Source organism: Tiliqua scincoides, chromosome 1 (assembly GCF_035046505.1).
Source record: "Tiliqua scincoides isolate rTilSci1 chromosome 1, rTilSci1.hap2, whole genome shotgun sequence".
NCBI lineage: Eukaryota > Metazoa > Chordata > Lepidosauria > Squamata > Scincidae > Tiliqua > Tiliqua scincoides.
This window is the reverse complement of record NC_089821.1, coordinates 146,664,027-146,682,293: the sequence shown is the minus strand read 5'-3', so window position 1 is coordinate 146,682,293 and position 18,267 is coordinate 146,664,027. Positions and strand designations below refer to the sequence as shown.

Here is an 18,267-nt window from a genome sequence, read left to right as displayed (position 1 = left end):
ATACCCTGACTGAGGACCACAACAATGGGATTGAACAAGCAGTTCAAGCGACTTAGGAATTAATGGCCCATTTCCATAAGCTGAAACCACAACAATCTGGGGTTTAAAAATATAAATGTTCCCAATTCTGGTAATTCAAGGTAAAGACAATTCAACACCTGTAGGACAACAGGTGGGACAACAACCTGTAGGACAACTTACTGGGCCAGTTGTAGCTGCCCATTTGGTTTGAATAAGAATCTTTTCCAGAGAGCAAAGCCTGCAATCAGAGGTGTCTCCACAGCCAAAGCCTCTGCAGGCCAGTTCTTCAGTTGCTTTTTTTTTTTTAATGCTATAAACCTGCAGCTTATACTTACCGATCTGACACGTTTTTCCAGTCCACTGAGGTGGGCAAATACATTTAAACCCATCAACTAGATCCTGGCAAGTTCCTCCATGGCCACAGGGGTTTGGAGAACAGTCATCAATATCTACCAAGAGAGATGACACAGTCACCCAACATGCTAAAACAACAAAGTGAGAGACCTGGTCTTTTATAGTAAGTTATTCCTCCCCGCTTGGTTTCCATTTCTTTCCTTGCAATCACTGTAGGCAGACTTAACATTGTTAAACTGAGTGCAACTGCATTTCGTAAACTGAAACAAAACCATGCGCTTTGATTTCTTCAAATACTTTTCAGCATTCACACGGATGGCATTCGTTCATCAACACAGAAACCTTAGAACAGAGGTGTCAAATTTGTTTCAGTGTGAGCTGAAAAGCATGCAATGGCACTTCCTGAGGGCCAGAAGTGACATTAAGTAAGACTATGGCCTGAAATAAGCACTTTGTTCTTGAGTAGGAACTCATCTGCTACAAATGACAAAAGAGTGCGCAAATCTTGTTCATATTTTCAAGCTGAGAGAGCTCAATTATAACAGGGGGCAGATAAATTGCTTCTGGGGGGGCGCATTCGTCCCTTGGGTCTTATGTGCAACACCCCTGCCTTAGAAGAAAGCAGTAGGCAATTTTATATCGCTTCAAAGAGGTGGCTAGTTCGCTGTTCACAAAATACGGCCAATCACGAAAGCACTCACAGACCACTTACTGCACCATCAGAGCTACTGATGGCAGAGATCCCCTCAGCTTGATTCTGAATGGGCCTAACTGCACTTGCTTTAACCAAGGAATTCCCTATCACCAATCCCTGCTGTCCATCCTCTTCAGAACTATTCTCTTTACCAAGAAAAAGGGAGGACAGCAGCAGAGAGGGTTTGGGGGCAGCCACAGGTCTCAGGCTCTAGGCCCACAGAGTCTACCAATGTGGGGAACCATGGGAACCAATGTGGGGAACCATGGGAAAAATGCAATTCCTATGCTTCCTGATGTGGAATGGAACACTGTTGTGACGATGCACATCTGTATCCAAACCTCAAATACCAAGACTTAGGACTGCAGTGAATACCTCTCCACTAAGTTTTCGATTTGGGAAAGTAAGTGGCTGCAGGAAGATGGGCTTCCAAAAGATCCTATTCTGAATCAAACCTCAGAGGTGCCTGGGTCAGATGCAGAACTGTGCTTCCAGAACAAAAGCAACCAGTATTAACATTAGTCAGCATAAGGAACTTCAAGTGCCTGCATCCGCTTCCCATTTAACATTCAGGCCCAATAGCCTTTGAAGGATGCTGGCATTACATAAGACTATTCAAACATCAGGCAGTGCTGAGCGGTGACTCAGTCCAAGCCAGGCTTCCTCCTCTCCAGTTTCTCATCTGTATAGAGGTTGGAACCAATGACCCAACTCTGAGTGCTCAGTGAGGAGAATTGCACAAGACTACAAAGCACACACAATTTTTAAGAGCATCATACAAGACATGTTTTTATAGTCACAAGATACATGTATAGCATCTTGAGATCAGAAAGAATCTGGGCACCCAGTGTGCATTCCAGAGAATTCGAAGTGGCAGAAATTGAGGACAACTTTTCAAGTCAGTAGCTGCCAGCACAGTTCAATATTCTCACAGTAGTGACCAGTCAGATGGTCACATTTGCACATCACATTTGTGCAAACTTGCACAGGTCACATTTGCAAAGCTCAAGAACAATTCTGTTTGATGGATTCTAAAGCTCTGGTTGTCGGAAATTCTAGTTAACTTACTGAGTGTACAAGTTGGCGCTGCCCAGCCAGGGGCACAGACACATTCAAATCCTGTAGACGTTTCATGGCAGCTTCCCCCATTGTGGCACGGATCCGAAAGACAGGCGTGTTCCGCTGCAGCAAGAGAAAGACCCCATCCACTTAGCCAAGGCAAGCAATAAGCGCTATCACCCAATCACTTCAGCCACCTGATCAAAGTCCCAGAGCTTGGCTGAAATACCACTCTGCCCAGTTCTCATGCTGCTCTGTTTAAATCAGTTCAGCAGTGGAGAGTCATTTCTCTGATCAAGAGGCCATTAACTTTCACCACAGCAAGCAACTCCTACTTGCTTGTCACAGCTGCCACATTTCCTACCAATTGCACTATTCTCCTGAACGTCAGATTTAAGGGGCAATACACTAAGTATCTGGAGAGGACTGCCAGTTATCATGCAAGTGTTTTTGAAATTGAGTGGGTTCACATACTACACAGGCAAGTCACATACAAAGACACCACTTAAGTTTTTCGCTTCAACATCCAACCAAGAACTCAAGGCACGATATCCTATTCCCCACCCCCTTCCCGCGAAGGCAGTGATCAAATGCAACATGAAGCAGTTGGCTAAAAGGTTGAGCAAGCAATTGTTTCATCGCCATTCTTATTAAAGATACTGTCGCCCTCCTACCCATCTCCTGTAGTATACCTGGCATACCCTAGATCACACAACCAAAAGGCCATGGTACATTTGCAATTGGCTAAGGGCTTACCAATTTCGCAATTCTGTCCTGAGTAACCCTCTGGACAGGAACACTGATATTTGTCAGGGCCAGTGTTGCTGCAGGTCCCTCCGTTCAAACAAGGTGGGCGAGTGCCACAGTAGTTCAGATCTGCAACACAACAGGAATGTGTCAAGAGAGAGCCAAAGGGTGCATACTGGAGGCTTTATGCACTCGACAACGCCACAAGCCTCCAACAGAGACAAGGGAGCAAAGAGCAAGTTACAAAGAGGATTTTCTTGGTGCGTGCCCTACTCCCATCACCACCCTCAATCACATTGACCCAGCCTTCATAATGTTTTACACTTGGCTCCCCAATGGTTTTAGCATACCTTTATTGCAGAACTGGCCACCCCAGTTGGTTTCACAGAGACACTGCCATGGTTCATTGCAAGTGCCATGGACACAGCCCGGGTGTGGAATGCACTTATCGCAGTACTGGCCTTGCCAGCCATACTGACACCTTCAAAGAAACAAGAGTAGGGAATTACTACCGCAAAAATAAAGCACCAGTGACTCAAAATCCCTAGCTTGGAGGGCTGTGCATTTGTTTGTTTTTTAAACCACCTATTTGGTGGTCGATTGCAAACCAGCAGTTTTAGCACATTTGCCAAGGTCTCTAAAGCCAACCTCTGACAAAAGAATTAACTGTTGTGGGAGGCCTAGTGTGGTGCCATTGAAGACAATAATAAGCTATTCTGAACCCATACAAAATGGAGGGGAGGCAGGGAGGGTGGGTGCACACTATAGATCAATCTCTGGGCTTTGACAAATGGGTAGGGGGAGAGAAGAGAGGGCCAGGAGGAACAATGGATTCTCCAAGGATCTTCATGAATATAAGGGTTTTGAAACACTTCAGCAGAATGGCAAACAAACCACGTAGTCCAGTGAACCAGAGCCTCCTTTGCCTGACACGTCAACGAACTGTAAACTGCTCTTTTCTATGCAATAGTGAGATTGGTGGGGGGGGAGGGGAAGAGAAGCATCTTCTTTTAGAAGATATTATCTGGGGCCGCAGTCACACTACTGCTGATGTTTCCATTTTTATAATATACTAAGCTGGACATACATTGCAGCATTTGCCATCTGCTCATGTTCCCTTTTTTAAACGCAACGTTTTCTTCTCCAGATGTAGTGGAACACAGCAAACCCAGACCCAAGGTGATTTTATCTCGAGTTTGGCTCAAGTGCTGAATGTGTGTTTTAAAGTCCCAATTTAGCTAAAGAAACTAATTTGATGTAATAACACAAAGCAAGCAGAGAGTAATCCAATAGCCAAGAAGCCCACCCTCCCCCAACAAATGCAAACACACGTATGGGGCATTGAGACAGATCTCCAGTTCTGAATGCATTCCAGATTGAGAGGCTGCCATTTTATTTTAAAATATTGAGGAAGGAGAGGAGCCAAAAGCGTGAAATCATGGGTTGACTGAAAGCGCATTTCATTCCCCAGACCTGGGAACGAGTCATCAGCTGCAATTACTCACTAAGCTGGCCCTAGATTACCAAAATAAACCTTTTCCATCCCAGTCAGTTAGGCTTTCAATTTTCAAAAACAACAAAACGCACCAAAAAAAACGCACCCTATTCTCTGCCCAGCAAATCCTTGTCATGGGAAAAGCGATAAGGATCTGTCCAAGGGCTAATCACCTACAGCAAGCAGTAAGTTTTAACACTTCATCTAAAAACCTCCAACCACTCCCCTAATTAATTAAAAAAATCAGCTATGAGAGAGGCTCTGTTCAAAGCATTTGCCGGTTTGTTTTGATGTCTCTGATAAACTGAGGGCAACAAAATATTACAAGCAACACACCGCTGGAGAAGACAGAGTCTTTGAGATATAGAAACCATGAAGCAGACAAAGATCAATTTGGTTTCGTATTGCAAACTTCTACAGACCTGTACATATTAAGTGATTTCTGTGTAAAAAGCACCCAGAATAGACAAGCTGAGCCTTGGTAGCCACTGCAACAGGCACTACTCAGAGATCAAGGAGCTAAACCACCCACCCACTTTCACTCTCTTTACAAGATCTCCAGCAACCTGACTTTACTTGCCGAGGACAGGCAAGTTCTATGTAGACAAACCCATTCCAAAAGCCAGCAACAGCCAAATTTCAGAAAACCCCAGCAGCCCTAACAGTAGCAAAATAATTCATTATGCCTTTCCAGATTAATACTACATGCAGAGTCACATTCTCATGTGGTTGGCAAACAGATCCACATCCATTTCATTTTACCAGAATGTATCTTTTGCTCCAAGCTGCTTCTAAAATGAGGGGGGGGGGGGAGAGAGATACCTCTAAACATTAAAGTTTTGCAGCTGAGCAGCTTTGGTGGAGTTTTATTTTTAAACTCTGCAGGATTTGTAACGTTTCAGATGACTCATCCCAATTTAATGGAAATAGAATTATAATCTTGTTTCCTCAAGTCCAAGAGGATATAATTGAGGCTGGGGGGTATCAGGAAGGATAACTACACTGGTGGAGGACTATGCGAAAGAAGTGTGGGAAAATTGCACCTTAAGTAAATAAGGGCACTAGTGCATGTCTGGGCAGCGAGTGGGAGGTGAGACACAGAGTAAGGCTTGAACTCTTGAAACAAAGCCTGTTGTTCTGGCTAGCAAAGAATGTGGGCAAACCCCGTAAGGCACTTTTAGCTGGATGACAGAAGCACAAATCTTTTGCAGCTTTGGTTCATAGGCTTTTTGGGATCCAGTCCAGCCAAAATGGAGCAAATGCCACCGCCCAACTTAGCCCAATGCTGCCTAGACAGATAAAGCCATAAAAACAACATGCCTTCAAATGCTGGGGCTAGTCGGATTGTTAACACCATCCTTGTCTTAAGGACCATTTCATAGCCAATCGTGGGTTGGGGCAACACACACATGTTTGTTATTAAGTGAATATTCCAGATCCTGGACTATATCTGAATCGTACATGTGTGTGAAACACGCTTATAACACTTGTGAAGTATGCATGCAAAAGATTCCCCCCCAGTACACCTAATCACAGAATGCATAAAGCTGCCCTGAATTCAAAACCCCTACTGTAATTTACTGCCTCTACCCCAACAATTTATGAAAGATCTTGAGCTGAACTGGTTATGTGGCTTAATAGAGCATTTATATATTAAAAGAGTGGGCAAGTCTCCATCCCGACTAATTTTTTCTTATTTACACACACGATACCAGAGCTTCATATTTAATCAGAGTGATAGTGGAGTCAGCCATCACTCCAATCTGCAGAACTCACCATCACAAAGAACGAACAAACAAACTCCAGAACTGGATGTAAAGGAGTACAATAAAGCAGCCAGGTTTGAGAAAGACATGCACCTTCATATTAACTTTGGTTTATATTTGACAAGTGAGAATGAAACACTGGTGTCATTGGACCCTTTCCCACATTATCTACTATACTAGAGCAGGCTGGCTTCAGTCCTATTCACCCCAACAATGTTGGAGTCTCGTATCTTATAAAAGACGTAGATGATAGTGTTTCCTGGGTCATGAGCCCCCCCCCCCGGTTCTACACCTGTTTGTTTTAACAAAAATCTTTAAGAAACAAAAGCATACATGTGTGTCCTGACACCCAGCAACCTCACCCCAAGTATCAGAGAGAAACCCACTACTAATATTAGAAATACTGAAAGAGTGTGCCATAATTCTTGGATTTCCAGAAGAACACTTAAATTGCTTGGCAATACGCACACAGTTTTTTCCTTGTCTGTTGGCCAGCACAGAAGAGAGACTTCAAAGGATGACGGCAAAACACTGCCTTCATCAGTATCTACGGACAAGATTCCATCCCAGCTATTAACCTCTCATCACTCTCAAGTCTGGCTCCCAACAGCAGAGGAACCAAGAGATTGCATTAATCCTATTCTAAAGAATGTTTGACTTTTGCCTATTGATGGGAAAAGCTGAGGGGAGGGGTGAAAGCAGTCGTGTAATTATACGTACTACAGGAAAATGCCTTGATCAGCAGATTACACACACACACACACACACACTATGAAGAACTTCGCCACAGCTCATTACAAAACATTCAGTGCATTTTGTCCCTTTGCCTCCATACTTGATTTACAAGCGCTGGTATTTTACAGCAAGCAAACTCCCCAAAGAGAAGCCTCTGGTATGTTTACACTTTACCTCACCAAGACTGGTATGAAGAACACGAACTTAATGTCAAGAATGCAGAGCAAGAGACACTTACTCCTGCTGTCATTGCTTGCCCCATGCTTAATCTGTACACCTCCCCATGGCTAAGGAGTTGTGTTTCATTTACCTGCACTCTCCAGGAATCTTGCAGGACCCATGTTTGGGGCTACAACCCTGACGACAGATGGCTGTGGAGAGAAAAGAAAAGGGAAACATTAGATGAGGGGGTTTGAACAGCACAGGCCCTTTCCTGGACCCTCACCCTCGTGGGAATGTTTTAATCTTCAGCTAGCCCTGTAATCCTACCAAAGCCAAGGTTTAAAACAGGTCCCTTGTATCAAGTCTACTGGAAAAGAAACTGAGGTAGGTAATGCCTCATGACAGCAATTCTAGTAAGCTATTATAAGGGATCACACCGTGGTCCCTATCAAAGGTCTTGTATCGACTCAGAAAGGAATTTTTTTTAAAAGACATGAGTCCTTAGTCATATTCTCCATTTCTTATTTTAATGCTACAAGCAAGAGCCCTCCCACTTCCTCAAGAGTGTTTTTGTTCTCTTTAAGAGGCAGCTGACTGGCTTTTGTATCAACACAGCCGCCCACACATTATAATGGCAACCGATCTAGCACTTAAGACATATCATCAATGTCTATAGTTCAAGGTTATTATTTATGATGCACTGATACCATCACTGCAAATGAGAGCAGACAGAACAAATACAATCAACTGTGTATCAGTTGTCACCTGAGTATTAAAAAGGAAACCTTGCTTGTTCCTGCTTTGAAGTGTATCCTAATTGCTCCCTGCTGAATATTCATCATTACCTTATTGCAACTCAGACCATTCCAGATCATTACCTTATTGCAACTCAGACCATTGTTGTCTGCCCTGCCTGGCAGCAGGCTTCTATGGCCTCAGGCATGGGTGCTTCCCAGGTCCAACACCAGAGGTCTTTAGAGTTGCTGAGAAGTGTATTCATGGCCTCCAATAGGATTCACTAGACATAGACCCACCTCACGTAGGGGTATAGTAAAATAACTAACTCATCCCAGTGGTTGGTTAACTGTCCTGTTCAGATTTTTCAGGCAAGCTGAAACCTGACAAACATGAATCTCTGCCCCCTAGAATTCAAAGGCCAACCAAGGAAGCAGATCAGTCACAGAATACACACACACAGATAAATCACAAACCTTTGTTGCAGTCAAGGCCCATCCAGCCTTCCAGGCAAGTTTTGTTGCCATTCTGATCACAGGTGTAGTGCCCAAAGAAGTCATCTCTCGGTCGACAGAACTTATTGCAGCCAAAGCCATAGTAGTGTTCATCACAAGTGACCCGGATCTGGTACTCAAAGTGAGCCACGCCTGCATTTTGCTTCAAAGGCTGCCACTGCCGGCTTGGGTTGATCATACCAGAGTGAGAGGCTTTCTCTATAATGCTATCGGCATCTTTTAAAGAGAGACACACAAAAAAGAAACACACAAATCAGAAGAAGCACTTGCACATCTCACTGCAAAGCTGCTCCCCATCTACACTGACAGAAAGGTAACCAGCATTATAGACAGAAAATGTAAGAGTGTTGCAACTACAGTTGGAAGTTCAGGGCTGCCTGATGGATAAGCCTGTAGTCATCACAGGAAACCTGGATCCTTTTCCAAGCTTGGGGCTTTTTCTCACACAAATACAACCACCCACCCATACAGGTATCACTTCTATGTAATGCAGCAACCACTGCACTGTGTGTACACTATCATTCGGAACAAACACACACCCCCATTTCACTCTGCACACACTTGCAGAAAGCCACTGATCTGTTGCTTGCTAGTGAGCAGGGATAGTTTATAAGAAACCTTACATAAGGCAGGCACAAGCTAAGAGCTGCCAAATTTATCTAAATAGCAAGATAGCTGAATCATCAGCAGGGTTATTTATATAGGACTACTTTGAAGGTGCAAAGAGCGGATAAAGAGTACTACTAGTCATTACTATCTCAAAACTGTCTCTCGGCCACCTTGAAGGCAAGAGGTTTCACCAAAGCACAGCCTGTATGGAAACTCTCCCCCATAACTTTCAGTGGAAGAAAAAACTCCAAACTAAAGACAGACTCATGACATACAATTCAAAAAGGTTCAAATGGCAGCAGAGTTGCTCCAATTGTTATGCTCTACACTTGGCTCCGATGATTCATCTATTCATATGGTGTCCTTTCGCATAGTGTTTATAAAGCCCTCAGGCCATACACAGTAGCTGTGTTGCAATAGCCTATTTATTCTTGACAGGCTAGTGCCAAAAATTTCTAGACAGGCAGGTATAAGCGAGAAACGCTCACCCTTCTGAGCAAAGCAATGACACGTGGCACCATGTAAAAGATGATCCTTTTTTAGAATCGGTACATTTAAGAAACTTCTGTGGATGTTAGATACTGGTTTTCACATGTCCGTTTCCTCTGACCTGAGAAGTTTGATTCTAGGCATCTCTTCCTTCTCAGTTTTTGTTTTTTTTAAGAGACCCTGAGCAGCTACATTATCCCTGAAAATCCTAATATTTCACATTTGCTTGGAACATGGTATACATCTGCGGTATTTCACTTTGTAGGACAGTCTCGCGACTTCAATGATCTGACACTGCCTTATGACTTGCTCACTAGCAGTGCTCGACTGCCGGCTGAAAATCTATCATAAAACATCCAAAAGGTGCTTGTAGACACTACGCAAGAGCCCCCCTCCCGCCCCATCAAACAAGAAGAAAACCAGGAGAGAGAAAAAAAGGAAAACATACATACTAGCTAGAAACAGTGCTTGGGTATACACAAGCAGCAGGGCAGAGCTGCTATAAAAATATTAAACCCAATTGAGACACTATAAGGAATCTCGGAAGTTTGGTCCCAGGTTCAAGAATACCTGTGCTGATAGACAAGACTTTGCTCCTTATCTTGGTCATATCGTGTAATGAACATTGCGCTCCTACACAATCCAGCCGAGTCGCCGAACCAAGAAGATTCCCAGACTGTGGCAGACTTTGGGACCCTTTCCAATATCACAAGATCCCAGATGAACATATAATGCTGCTTCTACCCAGTCAGATCACTGGTCCACCTAGCCTAGATTAATATATATATACTGCTTTTCAACAAACAGTTTAGACAGCTAAAGAAAGAAATGTTGTCTGCAGTGACTGGCAGCAACTCCCCAAGGTCACAGGCACATGTTTTTCTCGTCCGACTACCAGGAAGCCTATTGATTCAGGGACTGGGACTGAATTTGGGATCTTCTACATGCAAAATATGCACTCCACCATAGAGCTATGGGCCTTCCTTGATATGGGCTTAAGCTCTATGGAAATAATAAAAATGGGGGAAGGGAATCCCATGCATCACAGAGAAGTCGTATTCAGGATACAATTCTCAAACCTCACCAAATAGTTCTTTTTAAGAAGTAGTCATGGCTGCATGTTCTCTTTCCCTAAGAAAGGATGTACTTCCAAGGAGAATTCACACATGAAAGCCAGATGGGGCTGCTCTGGCCTTTGGTTTCATCCTGGTTCAGGGTATTGAGGACACAATACAACTTGCCTGCATGCTTCATTTCCTAGCTCTGCCACCAGAACAGTAAGTATGAGCAGTTGCGTGAGGGCTGACGTAGCTTCACACAAACCTTGGCCCAGAAGGAATTGAGAGGAATCACGTGGCAAGAAAACAGACCAAAAAAAGTGGGCCCAGTCTGCAGCACGAGGCATGGCTCTTGCAACCAGTTTTAGCATGATTTTCCACATATACTACGCTCCCTCTCCCGCCTCCCATCTTGGCAGCACACATTAACCAAAAAGGAAATTAGTTCAAAGCTCTACAAACCTGCCATTACCGGGCCACAAAGATGGAAGGTTAATGACTAGCAATCCCATGGCGGCAGACAGTGCAAAAGGAAAATCTGCCAGCTTAGAGAGAAAGTGATTTTACTCTTCCCATTGTCCAAGCAGGAACCACAAGTTCCCAATCGAAAGGGAAGATTCAATTAGGAATGGAAGGGCGGGGATGGGGAAGAAAGTTATTCTCAAGTATATGAATCCTGGGATATTTTTGGCCAAGCGCATCTGCAAGTCCATTCAGATTACTTCTGCAAGTCAAGATCCACAGAAACCACAATAAGACTAATCATGTGATGCAATATTAACTATTATTTCTATTCTCTGATGACAGAGAGGCTGAACTAGATTGGGAACAGACTCTGTACAAAGTACCAGTTCAGTGTTTTGGAAAAGCAGAGCGAGTACTGCAAAGACAAAAGAATGAAGAGTGCATGTAATTCAATGGCAATTGCTACTTTGAGAACAGAATGGTGAGAAAAGAATGGCCAAGTACATACACTCACATGTGAAGCCCATTTATCTATCTATCCATCAGTCCAATCCCAGTCCAGTGCTGCATACTCTGACTGCAGCGTTCCAAGGTCCTGGGAAAAGATTCAGCTCAGCCGCCAGAGATTTTTAACTAACAATAGCATACTGGCCTTTCTATATCCAAAGCAATGCCCCAAGTACACCAATCCAAAACCTTTTGGCCATAGTGGTTCTCAGTTTCCCCAGAAGACTCTTTTCCAATATCATATGTGGAATTAGGACATTGTTTATCAGTTATGAAAAGCTACTTCATACACATGCAAAGAGACTCTTAATCATTCACAGAGCACCATTACCATTTCACAGAGTTGATCCTTGAATATTAGTTGAATATTGAATATTCCCAGGCCAAGACCTGGTGAGAACCTAGTCAAAGTGCCCCCCAATTTTCAGAAATTGGATTTTTTTTTTAGTCTCCCACTATCCTCATGGCAACTTTTCATGAGAAGGATTTACAAGCACCTGAGTTTAAAGGGCTGCTAAGAATCAACACGTAACAGTAAAGCAGCACACCTTCAAGAGCCTTTAACACAAATACATGATTTATTTATGAATACAGATATTCATCTGACTGCAGAATACTTTTGTTCATGAAAACAGATGCCCCTAGTCTCCAATTCTTACTAGATTTCAACTTCTAAAGCTACTAGAGGGGGGTGGGTACAACAACCATCATGAGATAATGCTTCAATTTCACTTCTTGAAGAAACTCTGGCACATTTCAAGATACAGGTGTGCCCTGGTATCCACAAGCTTCCCTCGCTGCCAGGGTGTGTGTGTGTGTGTGGGGGGGTGACGACCACAGACCCAATCCATGGATAAGTGAATCCAGATACGGATTTGCAGCTACACCCCCCCCCCGTATTTTGCTACAGATGGTTGCTAACATGTGATCATCACCTTAAAGTTCAGGGCCAAGTGGTATATGCTCCAAGAGAAAACACCACTCCTACAAAACCATGGTCACCACCAGAGAGTATTATTCCACTGGTTCTTCTAAATACTATGAAGAAGCAATGCAACAATGGTTGGCAACCTCCAGTCTCGAAAGACTATGCTATAAGCCTACAGCACCCGGTATTCCCAGGCGGTCTCCCATCCAAGTACTAACCAGGCCTGACCATGGTTAGCTTCCAAGATCAGACAAGATTGGGCATGTGCAGGGTAACAGTTGCTTGGAAGCTAACCATGGTCAGGCCTGGTTAGTACTTGGATGGGAGACCACCTGGGAATACTGGGTGCTGTAGGCTTATACCATAGTCCAGGGGTGCTCAATAGGTGGATCGCGATCTACCGGTAGATCGCGAAGCAAAATGAGTAGTTCGCGGAGTGCCGACCCCCCCCCCTTCAGGTGCCTCTGGGAGGAAACGCCGGGAGTAAGGCCCATTGTACTCAATGGGGCTTACTCCCAGGTAAGTGTGGCTAGGATTGCAGCCTCACAGCCTAATCCTAGGCATGTCTACTCAGGAGTAAGTCCTGTTATACTCAGTGGGGCTCAAGGTACACCAACATACATTGTATACATAAATGTTATATGTTATGATGACGCGAACATTGTAAAAAAAACTCTGGTAGATCTCCGGGCCTTGCTGGGTTTCAAAGTAGCTCTCGAGCCAAAAAAGTGTGAGCACCCCTGCCATAGTCTTTCGAGACTGAAGGTTGCCAACCACGCAACAATGAAGTCCAGGTATAGCACAGTTAAAAAAAGTTCATGGCAAGCCCCATCAACCAGAGCTGTTGTGCATGGCAGGTCTCTGGTCCCGAAGCCCAACAATATCCCCTGCATGAGATCACTGCCATCCAAGATGCAAAGTGCGGCAGCAGTTTCTAGCTGGGGCGGAGAGGGGCAAGAAAAGGCTAGAGAGACTGGGTCAGGGAGGAAAGATGTACAAAGCAATCCAAGTGAGAAAGCCGGTGAGAAGCAAAGAGGAAAGACAACAGCAGCGGGCAGATACAGAGCACGTGGTTGTATTTTGTTTAAGTTTTTATTTTATCATTTGTTCACATTTTTTGCTCCTATGGGTTGTATACTGATTTAAGCCCTCTGTTTATCCAGAGCAGAGGTGTCCAAACATTTTATCAGGAGGGCCACATCATCTCTCTGACATTCTGCTGGGGGCCAGGAATAAAAAAAGAATTTACATTTAAAATTTGAATTTACATAAATGAATATATTAGAGATGGAACTTACATGAATGAAAGAAGGCCTTGCAATAGCTCAAGGCCTATAAAAGGCCTTGCACAAAGCAAGGTCGGCCTTTCCTTTGCTGCCGCTGCTGCAACACAGACATGACACAGCAAGCAGAGGAGGGAGCCCTCGTTCCACAGCTCCTGTGAGAGGTTGAACAGTCGTCCTTATGCTGAGAGCAGTTGCATCGGGCCAGCACAAGCTCCAGCAGGTCTCCAGAGGGCCAGTGGTTCATTGGAGACTGGGGGCTCTCCGAGGGCCTGACTGGGAGCCCCCAGGGGCCACAAGTGGCCCCCAGGCTGGGGTTTTGGCACCCCTGATCCAGAGGGAAAAGCAGGCTACACAGCATTTGAATAAATCTGGGACAGACTTTATTTAAGAAGGACAGAGACAGGACCAGGAAGAAGATGAGAACCAAGGGAAGACACAGGAAAGGAGGAGAGAGAGTGCAGAGAGGACCCAACGGGAGGGGGGGACGAGGCAGGAGAGAGAGGAAGGCCAGGTATCTCACCCAGGTTAGCAGAGGATGTGCCCCCACCTTTGGCAAGCTGCTTGGGCTAATACAGGAACTGAGAGCACTAAGGCCCACTTGCATTAACAAAAGATATGTGGAATACCTCTCTTGGGTGAAAAGAGGAGCCTGGGAAGGCCACTGTAGAACCCCACCCCCTCTGTGGTTGGTCCTGGCCACAAACCACTGCAAGCCAGTTGGGTCACCTTAACCTTTGCTAGGAGAATGATGTCGCTTCCAAACCCTTACAAAACAGACTTGCTCCCTTGGGATGAAGCAGCGGGGATACTCCAACCATGAAGTATTTCATCTTGGTCAAGACTCCATTCTGTGACAATGCTATGCTACCAGTGGAAAAATAATTTGGCAAAACAAAGCCCTTTAACGGCCTCCAGAGGTGATGCAGACAGAACACAGTCACAAAGTTCCTCCTCCAAAAGCAGAACAAAGCAACTGCCTCTTCTTAACCTTCCTGAAGCCCCTATGCAATTCAAGTCTGAAGACAGTTGCAAGGCCAAGAGAACGCCAAGTGTACCCTTCTGCCAGGTTCGTGCCTGAACTGTTAAGACATACCAGCAGCTAATCTGGCACCGGCTGAAGCCATGCCCTTCCCCAATCCATCATTCACTACCACTGCCTCTGCACGTTTCCCAGCCAGTACCAGAGGCATTGAATGGTGGGTAGGAGACAATGGCAGCAGTAGGAGCCAGCAGAGATGGGCAAGACTTCAGTCAGTGTTTGATCTGCTGTTTTTCCAGGCAGTTCATGCCTGAAAGTGAGACTGGAGCATGCCTGAAGGCAGTGCTCTGAGCAATATTTTATTCTACAGTCACCAGCTGCCAAAGACTAATAAACGCGCTTGGGTATCATTCTGAAGAGGATCCACTACCTCTGCTTCCAGCCACATCCTCAAAGAACCATTAAGGAGGAGATAGGGAAGATGACATTCATGTGCCATGTCTGGACAGGAGATGTTCTTATTGGCTGTCCTGAAATATGAAAACTTCCTCTGTTTCAAAGTTTGCCAAGGCCTGAACAAGTCAACATTCATAGTTGGGGTGGGTGGCCACTCCTGGGAAACCTACAAGCAGAACATCTGGTTGGCAACTATTGAAAGTTTTGTGCTGGACTAGATAGCATGATCCAATGGGGATTTTTCTGACTTGGGTTTTTGGTGCTGGTGTTTTGATATCCATTACATATTTAGGTCTAACTGGCCATCTTAAATAGCACACTTTTTATCTGCTTTTTTAATCCTTTATCCAATTTAAGCTCTGGGAGATGGAGCAAAGTTCACATGCTAAACAATACAGAGGTATGTCTATGAACAATTCATATTTCTATGGTGAAAGGTATGTGCCCTTTTTAGAGCTTTTCTTTGTTCAAAACGAATAATGTGGCTTAACTTTTTAAGAACTTATGTCACTTTATTCTTCCAGACAAAGAAAAGAACACAGAGAATTCTATTCTAAACCTATTCATTGTAGTTCTGTGTGACACAATAAGAGTTTACCATTGGCAAATAAGCAACATGCTAAGTAGTATTCATTGTGCGAGTTTCTTATGCAATTCAATTAAAATCTACAATGCTGAAATCTATTGCAAAGCTTAATCACGAGCATGTGCAATTCCTCTTCTGAACTTGGTCAAACATGTTGTTCAAGAAAACGCATCTTGACATTTTTGTTGGAAGTCAACTCTTCTTCCAGAATGTTAGAGCAAATAAAGGATTCTTTGTGCAGTCTTGGAAATTCTGTTTCATGAAATAAAGATGAGATCTATTCAAAGCAGAGATAGTACCAGACTCAAAATGAAAAGAACTGGGATCCTCCAGCAAACAAGAGCTTCCTTTCAAAAAAGAGAAAAGCATTTTCTCAGAGTTCCAGTCAGCATCACCTGTAAAATACTTTCCTCTCCCTCATGGGATGGAGCTGCCAGAGACCATTTAGAGCAGATCTGAAAGATCCTTAAATAAGATGCACCTAATGAGAGGGTAGTTTCATCAAGAAAACAGTTTTTTCACAATGCTGCAAGAAGAGGTTCCAGAACCAAGTGTATTTTATCATGTGCAAGGATGGCACTAATCAAGAGGGTACAGAGATCCATCTAAAGGAAGAGGATCACGTTTCATCTCCATTCACAGATGTGAAACGCTCGTTACTACTGTTAAGGCCCACAGCTTCCTATCTGTTCAATTAACATATCCTGGTCAACACAGACAGTGCTATTTTGTCGGGCACAATCCTATGCATATCCGTTCAGATGTTTAGTCTTACTGTATTCAATAGGGCTTGAATACCAGAAAGGGTGGACAGGATTGCAGCCTAACCAACTTTCCAGCATGGACGTAGCTGTACCAATGTGGTGTGCACTGCATCGTGCAGTGGGGATGCAATGCAGTCAAGGGTGCCTCCTCAAGGTAAGGGCATGTTTGTTTCCTTACCTTGGGCTGCACTGCAGCTAGGTCAGTGCTGAAAAGTTGGTTAGGATTGTGCCCTTAGAGAGTTGCATGAGTTACAAACTGATGAATTCAGGTTTTCATTAAGCCACTCCGACTTCCATCTTAGCACAGGGACCTATGCTGCCATTACACCAGCAGCCTACAAAAGTTGAACACTCGAGCTCTCATTTGGGTGGGGACCTGAAGAATTTCAGTTCAACAGTACCATCACACCATTTTAGCAAGTATGGCAAAAAGTATTCCAGCAGCAACTAGAGTCAGAAAGCAGTTTATTTTGGCATCCAAGCCAAAATGCAAGATATATGGCAAGTTTCACAACACCATGAAGTTTCCACATGATAAATACATACTTATGAAATCTTTTACCAAGCATAGATCGTGAGGGTTTCCAAATTTCACAGTTCTTTGAATTTGATTCTATGACTTTGGCAAGCGATACAGGTTGCAGGGCGCAAGGAATGCCTCTGTAAGAGGCAATCCTCATTAAATAGCTAGTTTGGATCTCTAACCAGATACTTTCAAGTATAATTTCAGACATCAGTTATCTGCCACAACATCCTCCACAGGCTCAATGGTTGGCAACCTTCAATCTCGAAGACTATGGTATAAGCCTACAGCACCCAGTATTCCCAGGCAGTCTCCCATCCAAGTACTAACCAGGCCTGACCCTGCTTAGCTAGTTGTCAGTACTGCAAGTGCATCCATGAACTGCCATTTATGTGAGACACAACTGCATGCAGAAAGTATCATGGGATGGTTCACGTCCAAGACAAAGACGACTCTGTAAGCCCCATTCATTTCTGCAACATTTGTGCCATTTGAAGCCCTTTGGGGAAACAGTATATGGGCTGAAAAATTTTCAGTCATAATCCCATAGGCAGATGCAACTTAAATACCATCACTGTGGCTTAAGTTAGAGGTTACTGGAGGACACTTCTGATATCTATGGCGTATGGACATCCTCCATAATCCTTGCCAGAGGACCACCAACAGAACTTCACTTGCCCTAAGATGCACCTATGAAGTTCAGCTTCTGACCCCAAAATGAAAGATACTCCAGCAAAGTTCCAAGACACTTCCTCACCTTCACCTCCTGGCAAATGTTCACTATCAGCAACTCACAGTTCTAGCCACAGTTCACTAGCAAGTGTTAACCCACAGTGTTGGGGTTGCATCGAGGTGAATAAACTCCTTATCCAAGTAGGGAGGCCTTTCTGCTCAAAGTCCAGGATCAGCAAGGAAAGAGAACCTATCATTTGACAGATGACACTTGTGAAGCTGCTTTATACCAAATAAGATTCATGATCGAGTTTAGTACTGTGTGCACTGACTAGGAGTAGTTCTTCAGGGTTTCAGATGGGGGACCCTTTCCCAGGCCTACTTGGAGATGGCAGAAATGGAATCTGGGACCTTCTGCATGCCAGGCAGGTACTCTAACACTAAACTATAACCTCACCCCCAGAAGTTCCAAGTTGTTCCCATTGTGCTAGCCAATTTGCCCATACATCCTCTCAACACAGAGCTCATCAAGGAGTTCTGGGAACAAAACAGATTCCATTACAGGCATGGAATCAACGCCAAGACAGATGTGCTGAACATCTGCCGCCCTCCCATTTTCCATGGAGGACCCATTTGGATCCAGGAACTCTGCGGAAGCATAG

General features: G+C 44.3%; 1 protein-coding gene across 1 annotated transcript in view; it reads right to left on the bottom strand.

Annotated features, from left to right (window-relative positions):
• Window positions 1-18,267, bottom strand: part of JAG1 (jagged canonical Notch ligand 1) — a 49,093-nt gene that overhangs the window by 14,911 nt on the left and 15,915 nt on the right. The window contains exons 4-9 of the mRNA XM_066638960.1: window positions 8,245-8,499; window positions 7,182-7,242; window positions 3,226-3,356; window positions 2,885-3,004; window positions 2,138-2,251; window positions 357-470 (exon numbers count right to left, since the gene is read on the bottom strand). Of these exons, the coding sequence (XP_066495057.1) occupies window positions 357-470; window positions 2,138-2,251; window positions 2,885-3,004; window positions 3,226-3,356; window positions 7,182-7,242; window positions 8,245-8,499 (795 nt within the window). The remainder of the gene's footprint in view (window positions 1-356; window positions 471-2,137; window positions 2,252-2,884; window positions 3,005-3,225; window positions 3,357-7,181; window positions 7,243-8,244; window positions 8,500-18,267) is intronic.